Genomic DNA, 23302 nt, shown 5'->3' on the forward strand with positions numbered 1-23302 from the left:
TCGCCCCCTCCCACGGACGCACTCCCTCTCCCTGGAAGGACGGGCTTTGAAAGGCACAGCTGACGTGTAGTCAGTCACCTCCGATGCCTGGCTAGGAGGCTCCGGTATGTCTCAGCCCCTCCCCGGCAATCATCGGCCGCAGGCCTGCTGGTACAGCTGTCGGACCTTCACCTGCACACAGCCGAGGTCACTGGGCGGCGTGACGTATCCTCATTCCACCCTCGCCTTACATACAGCGATGCGGGGCTCCTTTTCATGGAGTTCTGGCCGAGGAAGGGATTCCTTTTTCGTGACATTAAACACACAGATTTTTCTGATCCCATCTATTTGTGGGTTTTTTCTATTCTCTTAGCAAAATGTTTTTATTAAACCTAGAGCCCAGTATAAAGAGTTTTAGCACAGATCTTTATTATACGTTGGTGACTTGCATGTTGGAGGCAGGTGAGCGGCTGCCATGTGAGATGTGCCCGACAGTAGCGAAGGCGCTTCTGGGTACCTTCTCCGGTGTGAGCAAATTGGACGTGCAGGAAGGGCTTCGGCTGGTAGGGGCGTCGACCTGCCACTAAAAAAGGGGATTTGTGTGTTAATCCTTTTTGTAAGATTCCGTGAGGCAGTCCTGCAAACTTCTGAAAGACAAAGCTTAACAGAATGTCTGACATTGCCCTTCTAATGCAGAACTCTGTGGCTGCGGTACCCACAAGGCCCACTTTTATGTGCCTCTCCTTCGGGTTTGAGTTGAAGTACTTCCCTTATTCTGAGCACTCCTAACCCCTACTCAGAAATACAGAAGACAACTATCTCAAGTCTTGAAACTTCTGACCACACGCAGCCTGCCAGGCCAGCATTACCCTGCCTTCCTGTCAGGGCTCTGTGTGGGGGTGGCTGTGTGTGGGGGTGGCTGTGTGTGGGGGTGGCTGTGTGTGGGGGTGGCTGTGTGTGGGGGTGGCTGTGTGGGGGGGTGTGTGTGGGTGGCTTTGTGTGGGTGGCTCTGTGTGTGGGGGAGGGTCTGTGTGTGGGGGGGTGGCTCGGTGTGTGGGTGGCTTTTTTGTAGGTGGCTCTATGCGTGGTGGGTCTGTCTGTGTGTGGGTAACTGTGTGTGTAGGTGGCTCTGTGGGTGGCTCTATGGGTGGCTCGATTTGTGTGTGGGTTGCTCTATGTGAGTGGCTCTGTGTGGGTGGCTTTGGGTGTGTGGCTCTGTGTGTGGGTGCAAATGCAATAGGTCTCGCATTTGAGAGTAATTAAGCTATTGACATTGTAAATAACAATGCCGTTTCTTTAAATGTTTTAAAAACAAAAACAAAAATAATGTCATGAGCAATGCCAATAGCTTTAACTTTAACAATGCCGAGACCATTGCATTGTAAATGCTTGTTATAATACAATCTTTAACTCACACTCTATTCTCCTGTGATTCTATTTGAGTTCGTTTACAGCAGCGCATTCTGCAGATTGGTGGTAATAATGTGGATTCTGTACATTCTGCTTCCTTCCCAGAATGGATTGCTCACTCCTGTTGGTGGCATCGCCGCTTGCAGGCATGTATGCCTGGTACGGTTCTTGCCACTTACAAGGTAGTAGGAAAGGTGAGGAAGATGATGTTGTGAGTTTTATGCATTTGTAAAATTTCATAACATTAAAATGTGTGAAACATGGATCTGTATGTATATTGCCAATTTCGTTTTGCCTTTTCTTGGCTTATGCTAACAAGGCCTCTGTTAGGCCTCGACATCATTTTGTTCAAATTGGATGTCTTGCTCTGCACGATCACTTTTTACTATTTTGCAGCACACATTCAAGTCATGTTTACTTCTGAATGACGTTGTTCTCGCTGCTCTCAGAGAAAACATTCCTAACATGGGCTCAATAATGTTTCAACTACTCGGGGTCTCTTCCGCTAGCTCCGTTGTACTGCATTCATTCACAATAGTTCCCTGTTGTTTTGTAACTAGTTTGCTCTGCCATCTCTGTCATTTGCATAGAGGGATTCAATATTCATGTGGTGGGATATTGCTTAGATGGTAATGCAATATGACGTTTAATAATTCTGTGCTCCGATTTACTAAAATTGTGTGCTTTTTGCTCACAGCATGATGAATTTGCACTTTCAATGTATTCATATGAGAAAATGTCGTATATAACCCCTCAAATAAGGGCGTGAGCCATAGACCTTTCCGATGCTGCTAGAGATGCTGACCGATTTCTTACTGATTTTTGACGCTGTTAAGGACTTCTAATATTTCTTGATTTTGCTGCTCATTATGTGTAGGCCAATTAGAGTGCCTTTATGGCAATGTCATTTTGCATATGCACTTTATGATTTTTGTATTGCACCTTTTGAATTTTGTAATAAATCTCTCTAACTGTTTCACTCTGCTCTAGAACTCACTTATTGGGTCTGTCCTTACTTGATTAAATGTATTTTTCTATTTTGATTGGTGCCTTGTTTGGGACACATTGCCTCATGAAATTGAGGTTTAACATCGTCCCAGAGTTATCCACTCGAGGGAGTTTTATTGAGGGAGTTTTTGGAGTGTAAGCAGTTATGGGTTCCCTGCACCCACAGTGCTTTAGCTTTATTGAGAACAAGGCAGACCTATAATTAAAAAAAACAACAACAAAAAACAACAAAAACCACATAAATTGAACTTAGGTTTGGTCGGTTGTAGTTTGTTCCCTTTATTGTATATAAGCTGCACCAAAACTGACAACATATTTTCTCTGATTACAACTAATTTCTTCCTTTATTATTCATTCTGCAGACATTGAGAAGAGACCAGATTACATGAAACTAAAACGTAGAATTAATGGATGACCGCAAAATAAAGAGAAAGAGCCCTAAATCCTCCACTGCCCAACCACCTGTATCTGGGAGTGCTAGGAAAAATGCTGTGTCAACCAGTAAAACCACAGGCGTTTCAAACACTGCAGCACAGCCTGCAGCTCAACGACCAAAGTTAAAAAGGTAAGCTGAAGTTTCTAAGGAAGAAAGCAGTCCCATACTTTCTGGTGGTAACAGCATCAAAGTCCAGGTACGATACACACAGATCAATGTCCTCCGCACCGTTGAAAAAAGGAGAGTAAGTATATGGATGCCTTAGGCAAGAAGGGTTGTAGATTACACGATCCTCAGCCCTAAAGGGGCTCATTGTCTTGCATCACGTGGGATTATCTAGTGCAGTTTATGGTGTTTCTCCCTAGAGAAAAAGGAAAGGACTTCCAAGAGATCATCAAGGAGAGTATAATTATCTCAGACAATTTTCCATTTGCCGTAAAGGGCGCTGGAAATTTCTCTTCCATGGATGACTGCTACATCTAATCAATGAAATGGTACTCCTGGATGTGCCTCACATTGTGTACTCCATGGGCCCCACAAAAGAGTCTTGGCCTAAGCTTTTCAGGCTGTTCCGTTTTCAAGGATCTGACGCTTTTTCCCCGCATACCATTACCCCGCATGTTGTTACAACGTGGTTGTTACAACGCATTCCATTACCCCACAAGTCGTAACAGCGACTCGCGGAGGGGGGGCGCTGGATGTTGGAATAGTAAAATTTACAATCCCAACTACAGTCTGTGTGGACTGTAGGGAAGGTGTTGGATTTTAAATTCAACACCTTCTCCCCCTTCTGCAAGTCGTTGTAACGACTTGTGGGGTAATGGTATACGTTGTCAGTGACCGCGTTGTAACAGCATGTGGGGTGACGGTTGTTTACAGTTTTCAAATCTCACACTGTTAATGAAATGCAGGAGATGTTCAATGTAGTGGAGACATTTACATCTGTGGGAATGAAGAAGAAAAGGTTGGAGGGTGTGGCCAGGGCTAGCAACACCCGCAGCAAAACAAGCCCTTGTATCAATGACAGAAATCAGAGGCAGAGGAACCCTGCAACCTTCAGTCTCTGCGGGTAAGGACCCACACCCAGCTGAAGGCAGTGACTTACATCCTACTCCCACCTTCTAGCACCATTTTGTGAAGGAGATTCTCCAACCATCTTCTCGGTGTAGCAATGGAAAGTTAAGCTTAGATGGGTACTAGATGTTCTTAATGTAGTCAGTCATATTTTCAGGTTCCACACATCTGATTCCACCAATGGTGATGTAACCTTTCCTCCTATGCCGGCTTGCGCAATAGGAAAACATACTTCTGAAGAAAAAGCGGTCAAGTCTGTTCCAAAACATCAGAGGGACAAGTGAATCTACTCCCACAACTTTATTGTTAACAAATGTTTTCTACTATCTTAGATCTATAATCTGCAAACAAAGGGTTTAGGAGAGAAAAGTTCTGGTTGTTGATGCTGCCCTAGCTTTAAGACAATTGGCAAGAACCCACTTTGATGTGAAGCAATCCCAATATGCCTTTCTGCATTGCAAACCTGCGGTTGATGCTTTCCATGCTTGCATGTGAAACGAAAACTTCATCTATTTCCCTACGTCATTGATTGTCTGTTCTATTTGAACTCTCTGATGGCCATGGAGGGTGGGAAGGAAGAACGTTGGCACTTCAGGACCTCTGTCGTGCTAGTCTGCACACAGGTATTTATTTTAAAATACCTGAAAGACAGATTCAGCCATAGAGCCTGGGGGACTGGATCAACAGCTTCTTGTTGAACAGCTTTGCAGTCTAGTCTTGTCTATGATGGTGCAATGGGAGGAATAAGTTAGGAGTTTCCTTTCCGCTTTCCGATGTGTCAGACCTTTGTCACAAATTTGTCTTTAAAGCAATGGAAAGCCCATATGGATGACCTAATAGCTTAATGGAAGTGGTCTCTATAGGGATAACAGTACTACATCTAAATATTCACATTGCTACAACACAACATTTTGGATTTGAGTGGTCCACCTAGCTCTAAGAATTTCCCTTCCAGGACTTAGTCTGGATTTCATTCTTTTCCAAGCAAACATAGGTTCAGTGTATTACCTGGACAATGACCGTGAAATAAATCCACATTTGGATGATCTGAGATGCTAACAAGGTCACCAAACATTTTACCTGGCTAAATCTGACTTCTGATTTCCTCTGTTAAGAAACATTTGGCTGCTATTACCATTGGTAGTAAATGTCTTTCCATGGCATCTTTTTAGTGATTCCTATAATTAAAACATCATCAAAAGGCCTTAGTAATATTTTTTCACCTATAAGGAAGCTGTCCATCCCTCCCTTCCAAAGGAATAGAAATTAAATTAAATTAAATTGAGTGGGGGGGGGGGGGGGCATGCACAAGTGCATCTCCAAATATCTAATATGAAAAGTCTTATCACCTCAGCTAGAAGGTGAGGGATCATAACTATTTCTACAGAAATACCTAATATAATTTTCCATATAACACGGTTTCCCTTCAGACTCACTCTTTTTTTACTTCCAAAGGTTACTCTGATTTTCTTTTCAATATCCATGTGCTCCTGTTCACTTTTTTCCTGAAATCACCTTCTGCAGCAGAGATCCTTCTGCGCATTTGATGACAAGAGAGTTGTGTGTTTACTTGGGCTTCTCATTCTACAATCTGTGGAACCTCTGCCCTCCTTTATCCCATGCTCCCATCAGAGCTGTCTATCTGTTCACTTTTGGCCCATGTGTTCCCTAAATTGTCCTGCAAATCGTTTTCTTTCTTCACCTCTTTGTTCTGCACTCCCTGCTAAGTCCTGCTGTGAGGAATGGCTGTTGTATTTTAGTAATATTTTGCCAAATCTCCTATCCATCTTTCCCTGACCAGGTTGTGTGAATTTCACTTCATTAATCCTGCCTTCTGCAAGCTAGCATTTCTCACTTGCTAAGGCTGGTAAACCAGACCCTATTCCTTTTGCAACCATCAACTTTCCATGCAGACCTATATTTTATTCACTTAAACCCTCTCCAGGACCCGCCTAAACTCTGCCCTAAACTAATCTGAGAGGCAAGTACAGCTTCTCACTCTGCCACATAATACTTGATCACCACTATAATAATTGGTTGGAAGGTGGTATCAACAATCTATTTAAAGATCTTCCATCACCACCCTACTTGGTACCACAATTTTAGAGGGCGTTGTGGCACTTAAACGCTACTCATTTTATATGTCTTTGTCAGTGTTACGCAGTTGCCTCCCTGTGTCTCGGGCATAAACCCTGCCTTCCTTTCTTCCCTCATGCTGAACTTTAACTTGTCCATGGATACCCCAAAATTACCAACCAGCCTAAGAGTTCAACAATTTGGTGTATGCTCTCCTCTGCTCCATCCTATGTTGAATCTCACTCCCTCAACATAGTTTCTTTCAAACCATTTTTCTGCATCCCTCCTATCTTGCCCCACCCAATCCTGATCCTAATCACTGACATCTACCACCCACTCCGAAATTGGAACTCCTGTACTCAAGCCGTCATCTGGGGTAAAGCTAAACTGTTCTTGGTGTGCTTCAAAAACCTGTGTGTCAGTAAGCCTCTACTTTTCAACACCTGCCCCCAGTAAACTGGCCACCTCTTCAACTTGCTTATCAAAGTAAGATGCCCTACTCTGAAGTGCGTCAGCCAAAGACTCCAGTGAGCATTGCCTCACCTCTTCAAAGTGAAACCACAATGCTACAAACGTCAACTTGTATACATATACTCAGAGGTTTGTGGTGAAGAAAAAATTTACACATGCAATGAAACATCAATTTACGTGGGTAGTCCAAAAAGTCAAGTTCAGTAAGTGTTCGGTCCAAGCTTGTTTATTGTCAAAATCTTCCGAAAAATAGTACACCCAACATTATGTGGTACAGCCAACAAGTGTTTTGTCACGTAGGTGTTCTACAAGGCTGCAAGTTTATATGTGACACAGTAACAAGAGATTGGAAATCGTTCCTCTATTTACATAAAAAATAAACTAGATTTCAAGGCAGGAGTTGACATGTTCAAATAAGATATAGATCCTTAAATCCAAGATAAAGAAAACCCAGTACCTAAGTAAAGAAGCTCATAGGTGTAGCAGCCTGATATATAATGGTTATTTAAAGTTGAGGAACATTCTTGAGTGGGAAAAGAGAAGGAAAATGCTACTTACCAGTATGCATCTGTTCTTGACATGTAGAGCTGCACAGATTCACACTCTGTGCATAGATCGCCATCTGGTGTTGGGCTCGGATGCTTGCACCTTGTTGTTGTCTTGGAAGAAGTCTTTTGTAGTCACGAGATAGGTGACGCCTATCTTGGACGATAGTGCGCATGGGCATCGACTCCATCCTCAGATTGTTTTTCGCCATGAAGGGAAATGATGGAGTTTGTAAGAAACAGAAAGATGTCCATGAGAATGTATCTAAGTAAGATAACACTGGAACAGATACAGGTTCCGGGGAGGTGGGTGGGCGTGTGAATCTCTGCAGCTCTACATGCTAAGAACAGATGCATACTTGTAAGTAGCATTTTCCGTTTGAGGCATATGAGCTGCAGAATTCACACTCTGTGCATAGACTGTACAGCAGTGTCTCACCTAGCGGTGGTCGCTGTATCAGTTGCAGTGGTTTGAAAAAGTGTCTTAAGAACAGCTTGGCCTACAGATGCTTGTTGCTTTGCCTGCACATCTACACAATAGTGTTTGGTGAAGGTATGTGTTGTAGACCATGTTGCTGCCTTGCAAATGTCTTCTAGGGGAATGTTCCCTAAGAATACCATGAAACCCTTAGTTTGCGTGTTGAATGCGCTCTAGGGGGAATTGTTAATGTACGTTTTGCTTTCTGATAGCATATTTGAATACATTTTACTATCCACCTGGCAATTCCAATTTTGGTAATAGGATTGCCTTTATGGGGTGGAGAGAAAGCAACAAACAGTTGCTTTGTTTTCTTAAAGGCTTTAGCCCTGTCTATGTAGTAAAGTAAAGCTCTTTTTACGTTGAGCGTGTGAAGAGGTCGTTCCGCTACCGAATCAGAGTTTTGAAAAAATACTGGTAACTCTACTGATTGATTAAGGTGGAAAGCAGAGATTACTTTGGGAAGGAATTTTGGATTTGTCCTAAGAACCACCTTGTTACGATGTATTTGTAAGAATGGTTCCTGTATGGTTAAAGCTTGGATCTCACATACTCTTCTGGGAGAGGTGATTGCGACAAGGAAAGCTACTTTCCATGTAGGGAATTGTAATTCGCATTTGTGTAAAGGCTCAAATGGGGGGCCCATGAGTGTAGTAAGAACAATGTTTAGGTTCCACACTGGAGAGGTTGGCTGTCTGGATGGAATTATCTTTTTAAGGCCTTCCATAAAGGCTTTGATAGTGGGTACCCTAAACAATGACAATTGTTGTCTGTTTTGTTGGTAGGCGGCAAGGGCAGCCAGATGTAATCTTATTGATGAGTCTGCCAGATTGCATCTTTGTATATGTAGCAAATAGCAGATAATGCTCTGAATTGAAGCATCTAATGGGTCAATTTTATTATTATTGCAGTAAATGACTAATCTTTTCCATTTAACTGCATAGCAAGCTCTAGTAGTAGAGCGTCTGGCTTCCTTAATAATGTTCATACAGTACGGTGGGAGGTTAAGGTAACCGAACTCTAGGATTTCAGGAGCCAGATCGCTAGATTCAGTTGCCCTGGATCTGGGTGCCTTATCTCTCCATGGTTCTGCGTTAGCAGCTTTGGGGTGAGACGTAATTTTTGGTGTGGAACTACTGAGAGTTCGAGTGGTGTTGTGAACCATGGTTGCCGTGCCCATGTTGGAGCAACTAGGGTCATTTTGAGAGACTGTTGTTTGAGCTTGTGTACTACTAGTGGAATGAGAGGGAGTGGCGAAAAAGCGTACGCAAATCTGCCTGACCAGTTCATCCATATCGCATTGCCCTTGGACAATGGGTGTGGGAACCTGGCGGCGAAGGTTAGGCATTTTGCGTTTACATGTGTGGCGAATAGATCTATGTCTGGTTGGCCCCACATCTGGAAGAAGGGTAGAAGAACTTGCGGATGAAGTTCCCAGTCGTGTATCAGTTGAGTTTTGACGACTTAACAGATCCGCTATCTGATTGTTCACTCCTGGGAGATGTTCTGCCAGAAGATATATATTTTGTGGCATGGCCCATCTCCATATACTTTGCGCTAGGTGAGACAGCTGCAAAGAATGTGTTCCTCCTTGTTTTTGTATGTAATACATTGCTGTCATATTGTCTGTGCGGCCTAGGACAGCTTTGTTGAGGAGATGTGTTTGGAACGATTTTAACGCTAGAAATATTGGCAGTAGTTCTAGATAATTGATGCGGAACAGTTTTTGTTGAGTGGTCCACCTGCCCTGAATTGTGTGGTTTAGCAGATGGGCTTGCCAGCCGGTGAGTGATAAAGCCGCTGTTAGCACTATCTGTGGAACTGGCTCTAGGAACGGCCGCCCTCTGGAAAGGTTTTGTGTGTTCCACCACTGCAGAGAGCAATGTGTGCGGCTGTCCACCAACACCAGATCTGTAAGTTGACCCTGAGCCTGGTTCCACTGACGTGCTAAGCATTCTTGTAAAGGGCACATCTGAAGTCTTGCGTGAGGTACAATGAAAATGCAAGAGGCCATCATTCCTATGAGCTGCATGAACACTCGTGCTGGGAGAGAGTGTTGGGGTTGAAACTTGGGGATGAGGGTTTGCATACTGGCTATCCTTGCTGGATTGGGGTATGCTAGGGCTTTCGAAGTGTCTAGTGTGGCTCCTAGATACTGATGTATGCAGGAGGGTTGAAGGTGTGACTTGGTGTAATCTATTGTGAACCCCAAGTTGTGTAGCAGGTGAATGCTCCGAGTAGTGTGGTGAACACACTGGTTGTATGACTTGGCTTTTATGAGCCAGTCGTCGCGGTATGGAAATACATGAATTTGTTGTCTTCGCAAGTGTGCTGCTACCACTGCAAGGCACTTTGTGAACACCCTGGGTGCTGTGGTCACCCCGAATTGGAGGACTTTTAATTAATCGTGTTCTCCGTCCATGGTGAACCTTAGGTATTTTCTGTGAGCAAGGTGTATGGGAATATGGCAGTAGGCGTCCTTGAGATCTAGTGTGGCAAGGAAGTCACTTTGTTGAAGGAGTGGAAGAACCTGTTGAAGAGTGATCATGTGGAAATGATCCGACTGTACGTAGAGATTGAGCGGTCTGAGGTCCAGTATTGACCTTGGGGTCTTTTTGGGGATTAGTAAATATAGAGAGTAAACCCTTGTCCCTTGATGGTGAATGGGGACTGGTACTATTGTATGCTTTTGAAGCAGCGAAAGAACTTCCTGTTTAAGAAGTGTCAGATGTTCCGTGGACATTGGACGCTGCTTGGGTGGTATGTTGGGTGGAGTAGCTGTAAGTTCCAGGCAGTAACCATAATGGATAATTTGTCTTACCCACTTGTCTGTAGTGATGGAATTCCAGACAGGTAGGAACTGTGAGAGTCTCCCTCCGACCGAAGTGGAATGGTCTGGAGGGCGTGGAGGGAAGTCACTACTTGTTCGTGGGAGAGGCGCAAGTGTTGTTGTTACCTCGGCCTCTTCCTTTGTTATTATTTCCCCTGTACCCACCTCTAAAATATCCCTTGTTGGGGGATGTTTGTGTGGTCAGCCAAGGGGCTTCCCGGCGCTGAAAGAAAGGTCCCAACACAACAAAACTATACAGAGGCAGAAGCGCGCAGATCAAAATACTAGAGTGAGGAAGGAAACAAATGCGTTTTGATGGCCCTCCTAAACTTCAGAAGCTCGTCCATTTCACGCATATGGGGTGGGAGAGAGTTCCACAACTTTGCAGCCAAAACCCGTAAGGACCGGCCTCCGGCCCTGCATAGCCTAAACCGCGGGGCCACCACCAGGTGTTTACCCAGAGATCTAAGAGAGCGCGAGGGCACGTAGGGTACCAAAAGATTGGCAAGAATCTGAGGAGAGGCCCGCTTGAGGATCTTGAAAGAAAGACACAAGGTCTTGAAGTGGATCCTCTGTGCCATAGGCAGCCAGTGCAAAGCACGGATGGTACTTTCCGCAGAACAGAACCTCGGTAAGCCTACCAGGGCTCGTGCTGCGGCATTCTGAACACGTTGCATCCGGGCAATTTCAGCCTGGTTGGCCCCCAACAGGAGCGAACTGGCGTAGTCAAGCCGCGAAAGTATGGATGCCTGTATGACCAGCTGTCTAGTAGAAGCATCAAAGAACCTCAGGATGGGTCGCAGCCCTCGCAAAATGCCAAAACAGGTAGCCGCCACTTTTTTTGTGTGGACACAGAAACTCAAGACAGGATCTAACCACACCCCCAGGTTCTTTACCTCTGAAACTGGAACAGGAGTTACACCCAGTTCCGGACACCACCACCTGTCACCCCAAAGATCCGTCCGCTTACCCACAATCATGACCTCGTTTTTTTTTGCATTTAATTGAAGGCAATTGGCATTCATCCAGCTAGCCACCGCCAAGAGACCATCCCGGAATCTGGGGGCGTCAAGGTCAGAGTCCCCACTCAGAGCAACTGCCAGCTGCGTGTCGTCAGCATAGGAGACCATAGTCAAGCCCCAGTGCTTGACGACATCCGCCAGCGGTCTCACATAGAGGTTGAATAACGTGGGACTCAACGACGAACCCTGAGGCACACCCATCTCCAGCAAATAGAATTTGGACTCAAAAGGCGGAGTAGCAACCTTAAAGGTCCGATCAGTAAGAAAAAAGCGGAACCAGTCGAGAGCAATGCCTATAACACCCGCCTCCCTGAGACGTTGGAGTAGAATCCTATGCAAGACCGTATCAAGCGCGGCACTGAGATCAAGTAATATCAGTGCCGCAGTCTGACCAGAGTCAAGCACAGAGCGGAGATGTTCCGTCATAAAGAGCAAGGCAGTCTCGGTGCTGTGGCCAGCACGGAAGCCATTCTGGGAGGGATCCAGAATACTTGCCCTTACAAGATGTTCGGTCAACACCTCATTCACATGAGACTCAACAACTTTGGCGGCCCAAGGGAGAAGAGAGATCGGGCGATAGCTCTCGAGTTTTAGGGGGTCCATTGTGGGCTTTTTCAGGATGGGTGTTACAACAGCCTGTTTCCATTTAATTGGAACAGCACCTGCGGCAAGAGAGAGATTTATAAGATGACACAATGGAGGGAGCCAGATAGTGGCAGAGTCTCTAAAGAGAGCTGGCCTCATGGGATCCGCTGGCGAGCCAGATTATGGCTAGTTTTAAAAATATCTCCATTGATAAACTAGGGAAAGAGGCTAATGCCTCACCTATAGTTGGTGCAGGGCTGGTGGGCTCAACTACCGGCTTAGTGAAGGAAAAGGCACGGTAGATAACTTGAACCTTTTCAAGGAAAAAAGAGGCCAGATCTTCACAGTGAACCACAGAACAGATTTCCGCCGCCGGAGCTCTTTTAACCATCAGATCCTTTAGGACCTTAAAAATAAGCTTGGACGGATTGAGACTTGAGACTTGTTCCCAATTCCTGTGAATAAAAGGCAGCACGGGCTCTACACACAGCTCTATGATATTTTTTGACTTTAGAAAGATACAGAGATTTTTTCCCAGCCTCATAGGATTTCCGCCAGTCCCTTTCTGCCTGTTTGCAGGCTTTTTTTAACAGCACCAGGGAACTGTCGTACCATGGGCTGGGTTCTCTGGGACGACATTTCGTCCAGGCCGCAGGGATCAATACATCCAAAGCCCGAGAAACCCAATCACAGAAAAGGTCATACCCAGAATCAACATTGAGATAAGGACCTAACGGGTTCACATCCAACAGATGGTAAAAATCCTCTAATTTAAGTTTATTCCAGTGGCGTTTGTACACTACTCTATCCAAGGGCTTAAATGGATGTTCATTGATCGAAAGAGAGATTTTAACTAAAAGTGGTCGGACCAGGCAATAGGGCTAGGCATAGCCACCTTGGCCCCTGTCAGATTAGTAAACAGAGGGTCAAGTATGTGGCCCCCCACATGAGTGGGGGAGGTAACCAACTGAATGAGCTGAAAAGCCTCCAAATCTGCCAAAGTGCTACTAATGGAAGAGATATGAGGGCAATCAAAATGAAGATTAAGGTCTCCAAGGATACTAAAGTTAGCGCAGCCCAATGCCAGCGAGCTGACACATTCCGAGAGAGCCTATCGAAAAGCAGTATCGCATCCAGGAGGACGATAGATAAGAAGGCCAGATAGAGCAAAATGATGACTAATAGAAATCTTGAAGAATGCACTCTCGCACCCTACCAAATTCACTACCCTCCAATCACAAGGGTAGCAGGACTTGACAACCATAGCAATGCCACCACCCCTAGATGCCCGATTGTGAGTAAAGATGGAATAATCCGAGGGAAGAGCAAGATTCACAACTGCCGTATCTACTTCCTGCAGCCAGGTTTCCGTCATGAAGAACACGTCGGGTGTCTCCTCCCGTAAAAGATCAAATAGTTCTGAATGGTGCTTCGAAAGGGACCTAATGTTAAGATTCCAGATAATAATGTCTCGAGAGGCAGGTGGTCTACTGCAAGAGGACTTAAACGGAGATGGCTCCGTCAGAGCAGAAATTAAAGAGGGGGCATCAAGCGACCAATTGCCACAGGCACATTTATACTGACCACAGAGGGGGCTAACAGGCACAGACGCACAGCGTGGAACCGCCTGTCTGCAATGTAGCAACTCATCCCTAGAATATTCCCTCACCACAGACATCACCTCAATAGATAGGGAACACCTACGAGCAGCATATCCCCACGCCTCACGCCTCCTTAGCGCTGACGGGCGCAGAAGGGAAGGACTCTGGCGCGACTCAGGCGCTATAATGGCGCTCCCGCTGCGCGTTACCGCTGCGCGCTTGAGGACTGGTTGAAATAGAGTGTCCGCGTGTGGACAACACCACTAGACCGCTCAAAATGGCGCCTCAAAACGTCACCACCACCACTCCAAGATGGCGGGCGAGTTCCCCCCAGTATCGTAACCCACCAGGACCGGACCCGCTAAAGCAGCGGTGAAAAGACAAATTATAATGCAGGTAAGAGGGAGAATGCCCAATTTTAAAAACAGGGGAAAACAAACTAAGTAGAACAAAGATACAAAACTGGTAGTTTAAAAGCAAGCACTGCACACCTTTACCACAGCACTTAAATGCGCGAGTCCCCAGACGCTCTGAAGAGCTAGGGTACCTTTTAATGCTCCAATAGATTTAGCAGTCTCTGTGTCCTTTTTCATTTTTAGGGCTCGCGCCCTGCGTTGTAGACGGCAACACTGCTTACGCAGGCGAGAGCCCTTTTGTAGGGGGTTTAGAAACGGAGCCTGGAATCGCACACGCTCGTGCATGTGCTTTTCCTTTTGGCATTTGCGATTGGCCTTTGAGTGCGTGTGTTTCTCAAAGACGGCACGCAATAGGCCAAAGACGGACGCATTGCTCCGCCCATGGCCTATTGGTGTCTATTATGCGCACCAAAGGCCATGTGGTTTCAATTATCCTGCTCAGACACGGGCGCGAGAATTGAAAACACATGTTCGCTGTGGCGCGCGCGCGCGCGCACCACTCGCGGGGGCGTGTTTTTTGTTTTTACAATAGCGATCGCGAAAGATCGCTTTCAGTGCCGCTCGTTGCTTATTGTTTCAGTCTTAAATGCCTACTTGCTCTAAACTTGCCATTTTTGTTTGAAACGTTTTATAAAAAGATAGTTCTGAAATATCAGTTTGCCTACCTGGCATTGAAGGTTTTACAGTCCGAATAAACATATGTTTGTGTCACAGTTCCTTTTGTGCTTCTGTAAATGTTAAATTCTCTCTGTTTTGGTGGAGATGTGTCAGACAGGCGGACATTTCGTGGAGGATTGTTTTGTCTGGAGATTATCTTCAACAAGATACTTACCTGCGAGCATTTTTCCAGTGCTGGAACATTTCGTTATTGCTGTCTGAGTGGAAATATTACAGCAAGTGGGATCTCATCTGGGTCCTGCGGTGTGACCTTTAGTTTGCTGCCTGTCAACGGGCGGCACGTAGCGCGTGCCCTATCAGAAGCATTTGTCAGTTGGGACTGTCAGGTCACAGAGCTGCCAGGCTGTGCACTGCAGGGTCCCGGCTCCCTTAATATAGAAAGGCCCAGTAATCTAGAAGCAGATCATGTGAAGTGTCTGAATTATTTTATGTTTATAATTTCAAAATGCTTCAGGTATTGTGAAAGGTTTTGCAATATGGTCGTTCTCTCTGTCTCAAGAATTATTCCTTCAGTCTTCACATTCTATTAGCATCACCTTCCCTCTCCCATCTTTTTTGAACTTCCAGGATTATATAGAGCAAACTCGAACCAAGGGCATTGGAGCGCTTTGCAGGAACATTCGATTTGATTACCCAGGGCCACATTATTATTTTTTGTTTTTTGTTTTTCAGGGATGGGGAGATTAAGTGATTGCCCTGAATCTCAAGATGGCGAGCCTGCGCCAGCTCCCTTACCCCCATTTTATGCTTTTCGTGTGTAACCATGCAATGTCGTCAATAAACTGTCATTTAAGTGCACAATTGTGAGTAGCTCCCAGAAGAGTTAAGCTAACTGTAACCATGTCAGCCATTTCCAACCATTGAAAATCACATGTGTACACTTGGGGTCTTCACTCCTGAGTTTGCTTACTCATCATGGCTTGAATCCAGGGCACATTGTTACCGAATACTATACTGAAAAGCCCCACATAGAGGTGTTGTCACTGTTTCAGACATCCAGCATTTACAATGCAATAGGTCTCGCATTATTAAAGTTTGATCTATTGGTGTTGCATTATTAAGCAATGCCAATAGCTCAAACTTTAATAATGCGAGACCTATTGCATTGCAAATGCTTGTTTCTAAAGCTTTATCCACAGCTGGGCCAAAAAGTTGTTCCTGACTGAACGCCTGATTGACAATAGTTGTTTGTACCTCTTGTTTGAAGCCAGAAATGCGCAACCAGGCATGCCTCCTCAATAACACACTAGTGTTAATGGACCTAGATGCGTTGTCTGCTGCATCGAGGGCACACTTGATTGATGCATTAGTTATTAATTTGCCCTCTTGAATCAAATCATTGGCCTTGGCCTTCTATTGATCTGGCAAATGCTGCAATAGGGTTTCTAACTGGTCGTAATGAGCCCTATCATACCTGTCAAGTAATGCCTGTGCATTGGCTATCCTCCAGTGATTAGCTGCTTGGGCAGCAACTCGTTTGCTGAAGCATCTAATAATTTGGACTCTTTGTCCGGAGGTGGAGCATCATCGGAGGTCTGAGAGTTGGCACGTTTTCTAGCGTTGATCACCACTAGAGAATCTAAATGAAGTTCACCCTTGATGTCGGTGGGATCATTGGGAGCGGGTTTATATTTTTTGTCAATTCTGTGATTGAGAATTCGAGCCCTTACAGGGTCTTTGAATATGTCTGGGGCGTGTTTAATGACGCCTTTTAACATTGGTAACGTTAGTACAGATTTTTGTGACTGTGCAAAGGTGTCTATTAGGAAGTCCTCCTCTGTAGGGTACGAATGCATCTGAACACCATGGTACTCGGCAGCTCTGTCAGCTGACTAAAACCAATATTGTCATCTGGGGGAGATTGTTTTGTTAGGTATGCATCGGGATCAGGAAGGTCTGAAGGATCTACTGGGTCATCATAATCATCCCAGTCGTCCTTTGGGACGTCTGTGTCGTCATCAGGGTTCAGTGTTCCCTCCCCTACCCCCTAAATCATCATCATTGTGTGGTGGTGGTGTGTATGGTGGTAGTATGGGAGAGTTTGGAGGAGAAAAAGGCTTAGTAGGAAGAACAGGAGAAGAGGGTCGGAAAGGTGAAGTGGCACAGTCTCTTTTCTTTACAGGCACCTCAGGGATGTGTTGGGTGTCCAATTTCCTCTTCTTGTGTGGAACATTGACCTCATGTCCTGTTTCGGGGTCTACTTGAAGAGTTTTTGTTTCGGATCGATGGTATCCGGTCAAAAAAGTTCTTCCTCTTTGGTAGTCTCTTTCGGCGCCTATTTGTTCGGGTCCGAGCGGTGTTTAGATTTCTGCTCCGGAGCCTTCGAAGGGTTTTTTGGATCCTTCGGCTTCGATGTTGAGTCAAATCTTTTTCGGTTCCGAATGTTTTGGTTTCGGATCCGAGGCCTTTTCTTTCGGCATCGAGGTGCTCGGTGCCGATGTCTTTTTGGGGGCTGCGGGAGTAGGATGCGCTCCCGGTTTTGGTGCCAATGGTGTCTGTGGGGCACTGATATGTGGCTTGGTCGGTCCCGAGCCGCCTGAAGGCTTTTCCTTTGTCTTCGGAGCCGGGTCCGGGGGCGGGGCTGCTGAAGCTTTCTTTCGGTTGCGACTGGGGCCTGCAGGCAAAGTCTTGACCGGAGCCTTCTTTTTTTCAGGTAGGGTTGGGGTAGGGGCAGTTGTACTCACTCGTTGTCCAGGAGTAATGTGGTCATCGGAGTCGTCTGCCTCGGAAACGATTTCCAGATCCTCCTAATCTTCCTTTGGGACATCGGGGCCTTCGTGGAAGATGTCCTCCGGCACCGGAGATGCTTGTTGCGCCATAACGTGTCGTCGGGCCCATTGATCACGGATAGTCTTTTTTTGATCGAAAGGAGGCGCAGGCCTGGCAATTATTCTCCTCGTGCTCAGGCGTGAGACAAAGGTTGCAGACCTTGTGATGGGAGCTATGTGGAAATTTAGATCCACACTGGGGGCATTTTTTGAATGGAGTCCTTTCCATTAGCCGTAGGCCCGAATGGCGTCGATAGGCCCAGTGGCCCGCGTCGACGACTGGAATCGAGTCTTTGAGTAGCGCGTCGAGAAGCACGCGATCGAAAACAATACCTTTGAGTTTGAATAACACTGTATCGAACCGGAGCGCTGAAGTTACATCCGAACCCGATAGCGGAAAAAAACAATCTGAGGATGGAGTCGATGTCCATGCACACTATCGTCCAAGGGAGGAGTCACCTATCTCATGACTACAAAAGACTTGTTCCAAGACAACAACAAGGTGCAAGCATCCGAGCCCAACACCAGATGGCGATCTATGCAGAGTGTGAATTCTGCAGCTCATATGCCTCGAACAGAGTTGTTTAAACATGTAAAGGGCCACCCCAGAGAACACATCCATGGCAACTTCAATATCCGGTATGTGTAAAAAAAGTGACTACCACTTGTCATTCAAAGCAAGTGATAAGTATTATTATTAAGGGTCCCGGTTTTCCATTTAAATGGATTTTTACATATAAATACAGACGGAAAAATATTTTTCTTCCGTCTGTATTTATCAATAGAAATAGAAAAATACGACCAAATCAGATTCTCGGATTCCGAGAATTGTTTGGCAATCCGTTCTCCATCCCAGGGTTGGGCCGCCATGCCCCTCTTCCTGATTGCCGTGTATGCCTGCCCATTAACCCCTGCTGGGCCATTAATCTTTGGTAGGCGTGGGAAAATGAGTGTGACCCAAAAAGGTCAGAAAGACCGGCGGCATAAACACATTAGGGAAATTAGGTTGCATTAGCTTTCGGATACTTTCAGGCTTTAAAATTTAAACTTTCCTCTGTGACTTGACGCCGGGGCATATCTGTAAGCCCTTTTTCAAGTTAACTCATTTTTTTCACCACTGTGCGAGGAAGAACTGTGGCCGCAGCAAAACTGTGTGGGATTACTGTATTAAAGTAAATTGTTCAATTGCTACTAGGCAGTAGAAAGTAAAATAAGGCAAGTGATACACGCCCAGTGTCTTCAAAGCAGAGACTGTCTAACTTATGGAAAACGTGTTCTGCATTAGCGAAGGACTTAGTTTAAAAAAATGTGAATCAAAAGCTGCCAGCTCACGTGGGTGCTGTTGGATATTTTAGGCGTGTCTACAAGAAGAGGAGGGACTCTGGGCTAATTTGACTAGGTCCAGCATACAGGCCCAAACGCAATACAAAACAGAGTGGTTTGCTGTTCCTACTAAGTGGTACAGGTAGATGTGTATATATAGAGAGTAATGATGTGCTCACTTAGGGCAGGAGAAAAATATCCTCCTTTCGGAAAAAGACCCTCACACACCCCAGTCCGCTATGTGTCTTGCTTCATCATTGCTTCATCATTGGGTATTGCAGCGCCGACCCGGCGAGGAGCAGACCCAATCGGCACCCATGATAGGGCCTTTTAGCAGAGATCTTTTTTCTTGGCCGTTGGGAGCAGTGTCTACACTCACTAGGGCCCTCACTCGCTCTGCACCCAACGGCCAGGAAAAAAGATCTCCACATATCCATAGGCTGTGATTAAATATGTTTTTTTAAATAAATATGTAGGAAAAGAAATACCTTTCTTCCCTTTCCCAAACACCAGACAGTAAGAATAATCATTAACATTATATTGGAGTATGCCAGTGCCCCATCTTCGAACCTCCTAGTCATCAAACAAGTCTAGATATCAACAGTCTGGCATATATCGTAAAGATAAAAGGCTCCTCTGATCATGGTTAAAGATAACTCCAGAACCGGACTTCTTTAGTCCTTCATGTACCTCTGCTATGGAGAAGCAGAATTATACCACTTTGCTCAGCAGGGCTGGACTGACCATTCTGCCTCATTTTTCTGGAGTACTGCTTTCAGAACTGGATGGCTGCTGCAACTCAACCATGAAAGCCCTCCTCCACCCACAATCTTCACATCCTCCTGTAGTGTGGGGCTAGTTTGAACACTTTTTTAAATAGCTGATTTTAGTTTCCTGTCTGACTCCATGGCATTATTGAAATTCTCTATGCCCCACATTTGATTTTCTTCAGGATAGAGAGAGAATAGCATTCAGTGTGTAAAACAATTTTCCTGTAAAGCTGTAATAGTTGTGTTGCAGTTATTTTTATATATTGCCCTCTTTTCTCTATAATCCTTGTGTGATTAGCTCTTTACCAAAGGTCCCCTTTGACTGAATCCAGTTTTTCTTGCTCCTACTGTGACTCTTTTAGCAGGATGATTTTTCCAAGTAACTGGTGCGATTGGTTCTTATTTTCAAGGTGCCTCTTATCATTGTTTCCCATTAAAAAGGCTCACTGTGTGGTCGGTTCCTGTTCCTAGGCCTATATATGGCTGATTGCTGTTTCCTATGTTCCCTGTGTGTATGGTTCATGTGTCCTAAGCTTCCATAGTGGCTGATTCTTACTCCTTAAGCTCCATGTGCAGCTGGTCTTGTCCTGCAGGCTCCTGTGCTATAAGTTGTCTTCCCTAGTAGATAATGTGGTTTCCTTAAATCCAGGCTTCCATTTAGTAGCTTCTTTACGTATTATGCCTGGTTCCCGTTCTGCTCCCCAGACTTCCTCCGTCTCACAGTTTCCCTTAGCTTTTTTCCCCCAGAGCCAACCCAGAGATCCACTACCAGAATCGGCTAGCAAAAGAAAGTGAAAAAGTATACACGTGATGGAAATTCGAGTTACAGACAAAGCAAAATAAAATGCTGCAGAATGCTAGATAACTGCTGCTCTGTAGTAGAATACATCACCGTGGTGCAGAATCCAAAACAATGGTAGCTGACCAAGCACAAGTCAGTACTTACAGACTAGAAATCAGTCAGGTGGCACAGGCAGACCTGGAAAGCAGAACTAGACCAGATATATCCATAGTATGACATGGGTCTTTTGGAAAACAGGTCACGCGTCCTTATGCATAGTTATGCACAAATGGGGAACGGCTCTTTTTGGAAATTCACCAGCAGGATAGCTGTCCTCACTCTTAAAGTTGAGCACAACATTAACATGCTTCTGGGGGAAAATCCCATAGCATGCAAAAGACAGCAGAGCCTTTGTAATTCTAGAATGCCAATTGGGATACACCACTTGTGTAGAGTTAATATACTGTCTAAGTGGGACTGCTGGAGTAGTTGCACTATATCCTGCCCACAAATCACTGCTATTCTTCCTCGAGACAGACCACACTAATCTGAGGTGATAAAGGTAGCATGGTAAGTGCTTGAAAGGAATCACACCGTGGCTGCCATCTTTTTATTAAATTTATATTTAGGTCTCGCCTACGCAGCGCTGCTTTGGAGTGACCTTTTGGAATCACTCTGTACTTTTTTGTAAACTTGTGCATGTACTGCACTGTTTCCAATGAGCCCTCGTGCATGTACAGCGTTTACCTTGTGGGAGCGAGCAGCGGTGCCATCTATTTGCAATTATCTTGCCCGCCGCTGCTCGCTCCCGTAAGGTAAACGCTGTAGATGGACTTTAACTTTTGGGCTTGTTTACCTCTCTAGAGTAAGATTCGAGTTGCGCCTCTCCCTCCCGCCTCACCCCACCAGTAATAGTTTGACACTGTCTGGCGCTTTCATTTTCGTTCGCAGCCCCACTTTAATGAGCATGGACAATGGCGGCCGCATGTTTTTGAAACACACCCCAGGCATTTGCCTGCTGCGGGCAAGGTGTGTTGTAGGACAGCCTCAGCGGTGTGCCCCGGGACGGCGAGGGGCACTGGCTCCTGTTTCTCCAAGCATGGATGAGGCAGGCAGCAGCAGCACTTCCCCGCAGTGGCATGGAGAAGCGAGGGGGCAGGATCCAGGGGGGTCATCCCCAACTTTGCAGCTAAGGGCCGGGCTCAAAGGAACACGCAGCCGCTGCTCCGGCAACGCGCTGCCTGCTGCAGGAAGAAAGAGGCGTGCGCTGTTTCAATCAGAGTAGCTGCAAACATGGTAAGGGGCTCAAGACCAGCGCGGGCGGGGTCATAGAGAGCTGTCTGGGGGACAGACTAGGCAAAGGGCGATAGAGTGCAACAAGGCCCACGAGGCACTGATGGTCCTGCGAATCACAGGCACTTCAAATACTCCCTTTAAAGAAGCACCGCACTAGGAAATGTATGGAGAACAAAGTCTCCTGGCGGGTTAGGATGCAATGGAAAATGTGAGCCGGGTTGATGTTATGGTGTTGAAAACCCTCCCCATAAACAAGCGTTTCCCAGGAAGTCTTAAGTCTGCCGTGCAGCAGGCGGCCTCCCTTAGTGCGGCCCTGCAGGATCGTGGTTGGTAAAATCACAGCCTACAAGCTTCTCACCGGTCTCCAGTGGGGGCTCACCGGCCACGGCAGTTGCTCCACATCCTCTCCCTCCTTGGTGTTTTTAACTATTGTCGGCAGGCACAGCACTATTGCACATTATAATAAATCCTTGCACCCTTCTAAAGTCAGATCATCTCATTTCCAGTCTCCAAGCTGACGGTCTGCTACTCTTTTAAATGATAGGTTCAGATTTTTGCTTCGTTTGAATGAATTAGTTTGCCCGTCTCCTTGTTACTCTCATGTGTTCGACAAAGTTTGTTGGAATAAACCGGATAAGGGCTCTCCTGCAACCAACCTTGTCGACCTATCCCCCCTCCTCCAAGGCTGTTTCGGCCAGTCACAGCAATTGTGGTGTCCAAACAAACAGCACTATCTAGCCCACAGTTCGCAGCCGCAGGCTTTGTACCACATGAAGCTGGAAACGAGGGAAATTTGGAGCAGCGTCCACGGAGCTAACCATGGGGACTATGGCGATATCCCCTCTCTGTATTATGTTTACTTGCACCAGATTCAAGACTTTATTCTCGAAAGGACAGATTTCGTCAGATTTTGTCAGCAGCCAGTGATCAGATTGCTGGCAGCAGGTATGGCCGTTGCATTTTTCTCGCAATTTGGAGTTTGGTTTCACAACAGTAAAATGTGCCATAATAAAGAAACTGCTCATTTGTACATTTCAAAGCTAAAGCTAGCTTAGCTTTCTGAAAGGTATCGTTAACAGATTGCACGACGGGCCTCTTATATACACTACTCTGCCTGCTCATTGTGCACACTTTGCATCTAGTCTGTTTGAGTCCTGTTGTTTGAACTTTGCACTCACCTTTCGCTGCCTGTAACGTGATCCCGGGGGCTCACTGTGGGAAAGCCCAATCATGGACTGGCCAATGCAGGCAAGCCAGACTCGAGCACTAGCGCAAAACAAAGGCACACACATTTTTTGCACAAGAGCAATATTGGTCGCACACTGTTAGTTGGGGACTGCCCCCTCCCTCTCGACTTTAGCTCTTTGTTCTCTGATGGACTAAAAGAAATGGCTTCTTGAAATGCTATAGCACCAAAGGGCAGTGAGCACTATGATTTCATTCCGAGCACCCTTTTAATTCTGCCCCTTAAGAGTTACAAGATCCGCTGCAGATCTCGGGTCTTTCACTCAGAGGCCGCACAGGCTAAAAGAACTGTAGCCCCCTAGAGGAAATAGCAACATGAATAATCAAGGGAATCAGGACCGGAATTACCAGTTCTACTGGTAATTCCTCATTTCTATGTAGACCCTCAGGGTCACACTTGTAAGCACCTGGTAATTCTTCCCATCTGTGGAGTTACTGTACCCTCAGTGGGGAAGCTCATGCGGTAGGGGGGGATGCATTGGACACTCGTAAAGAAGTTCTAACAGCAAG

General features: G+C 45.8%; 1 protein-coding gene across 1 annotated transcript in view; it reads left to right on the top strand.

Moving 5' to 3' along the window:
* The window catches only part of CCDC28A (coiled-coil domain containing 28A), a 179311-nt gene that overhangs the window by 26388 nt on the left and 129621 nt on the right, over window positions 1–23302 (top strand). Inside the window, exon 2 of the mRNA XM_085612444.1 lies at window positions 2760–2962. Within this exon, the coding sequence (XP_085468570.1) occupies window positions 2805–2962 (158 nt within the window). The 5' untranslated portion in view covers window positions 2760–2804. The remainder of the gene's footprint in view (window positions 1–2759; window positions 2963–23302) is intronic.

This window comes from Triturus cristatus, chromosome 6 (genome assembly GCF_964204655.1).
Source record: "Triturus cristatus chromosome 6, aTriCri1.1, whole genome shotgun sequence".
In the NCBI taxonomy this organism is placed as follows: Eukaryota; Metazoa; Chordata; class Amphibia; order Caudata; family Salamandridae; genus Triturus; species Triturus cristatus.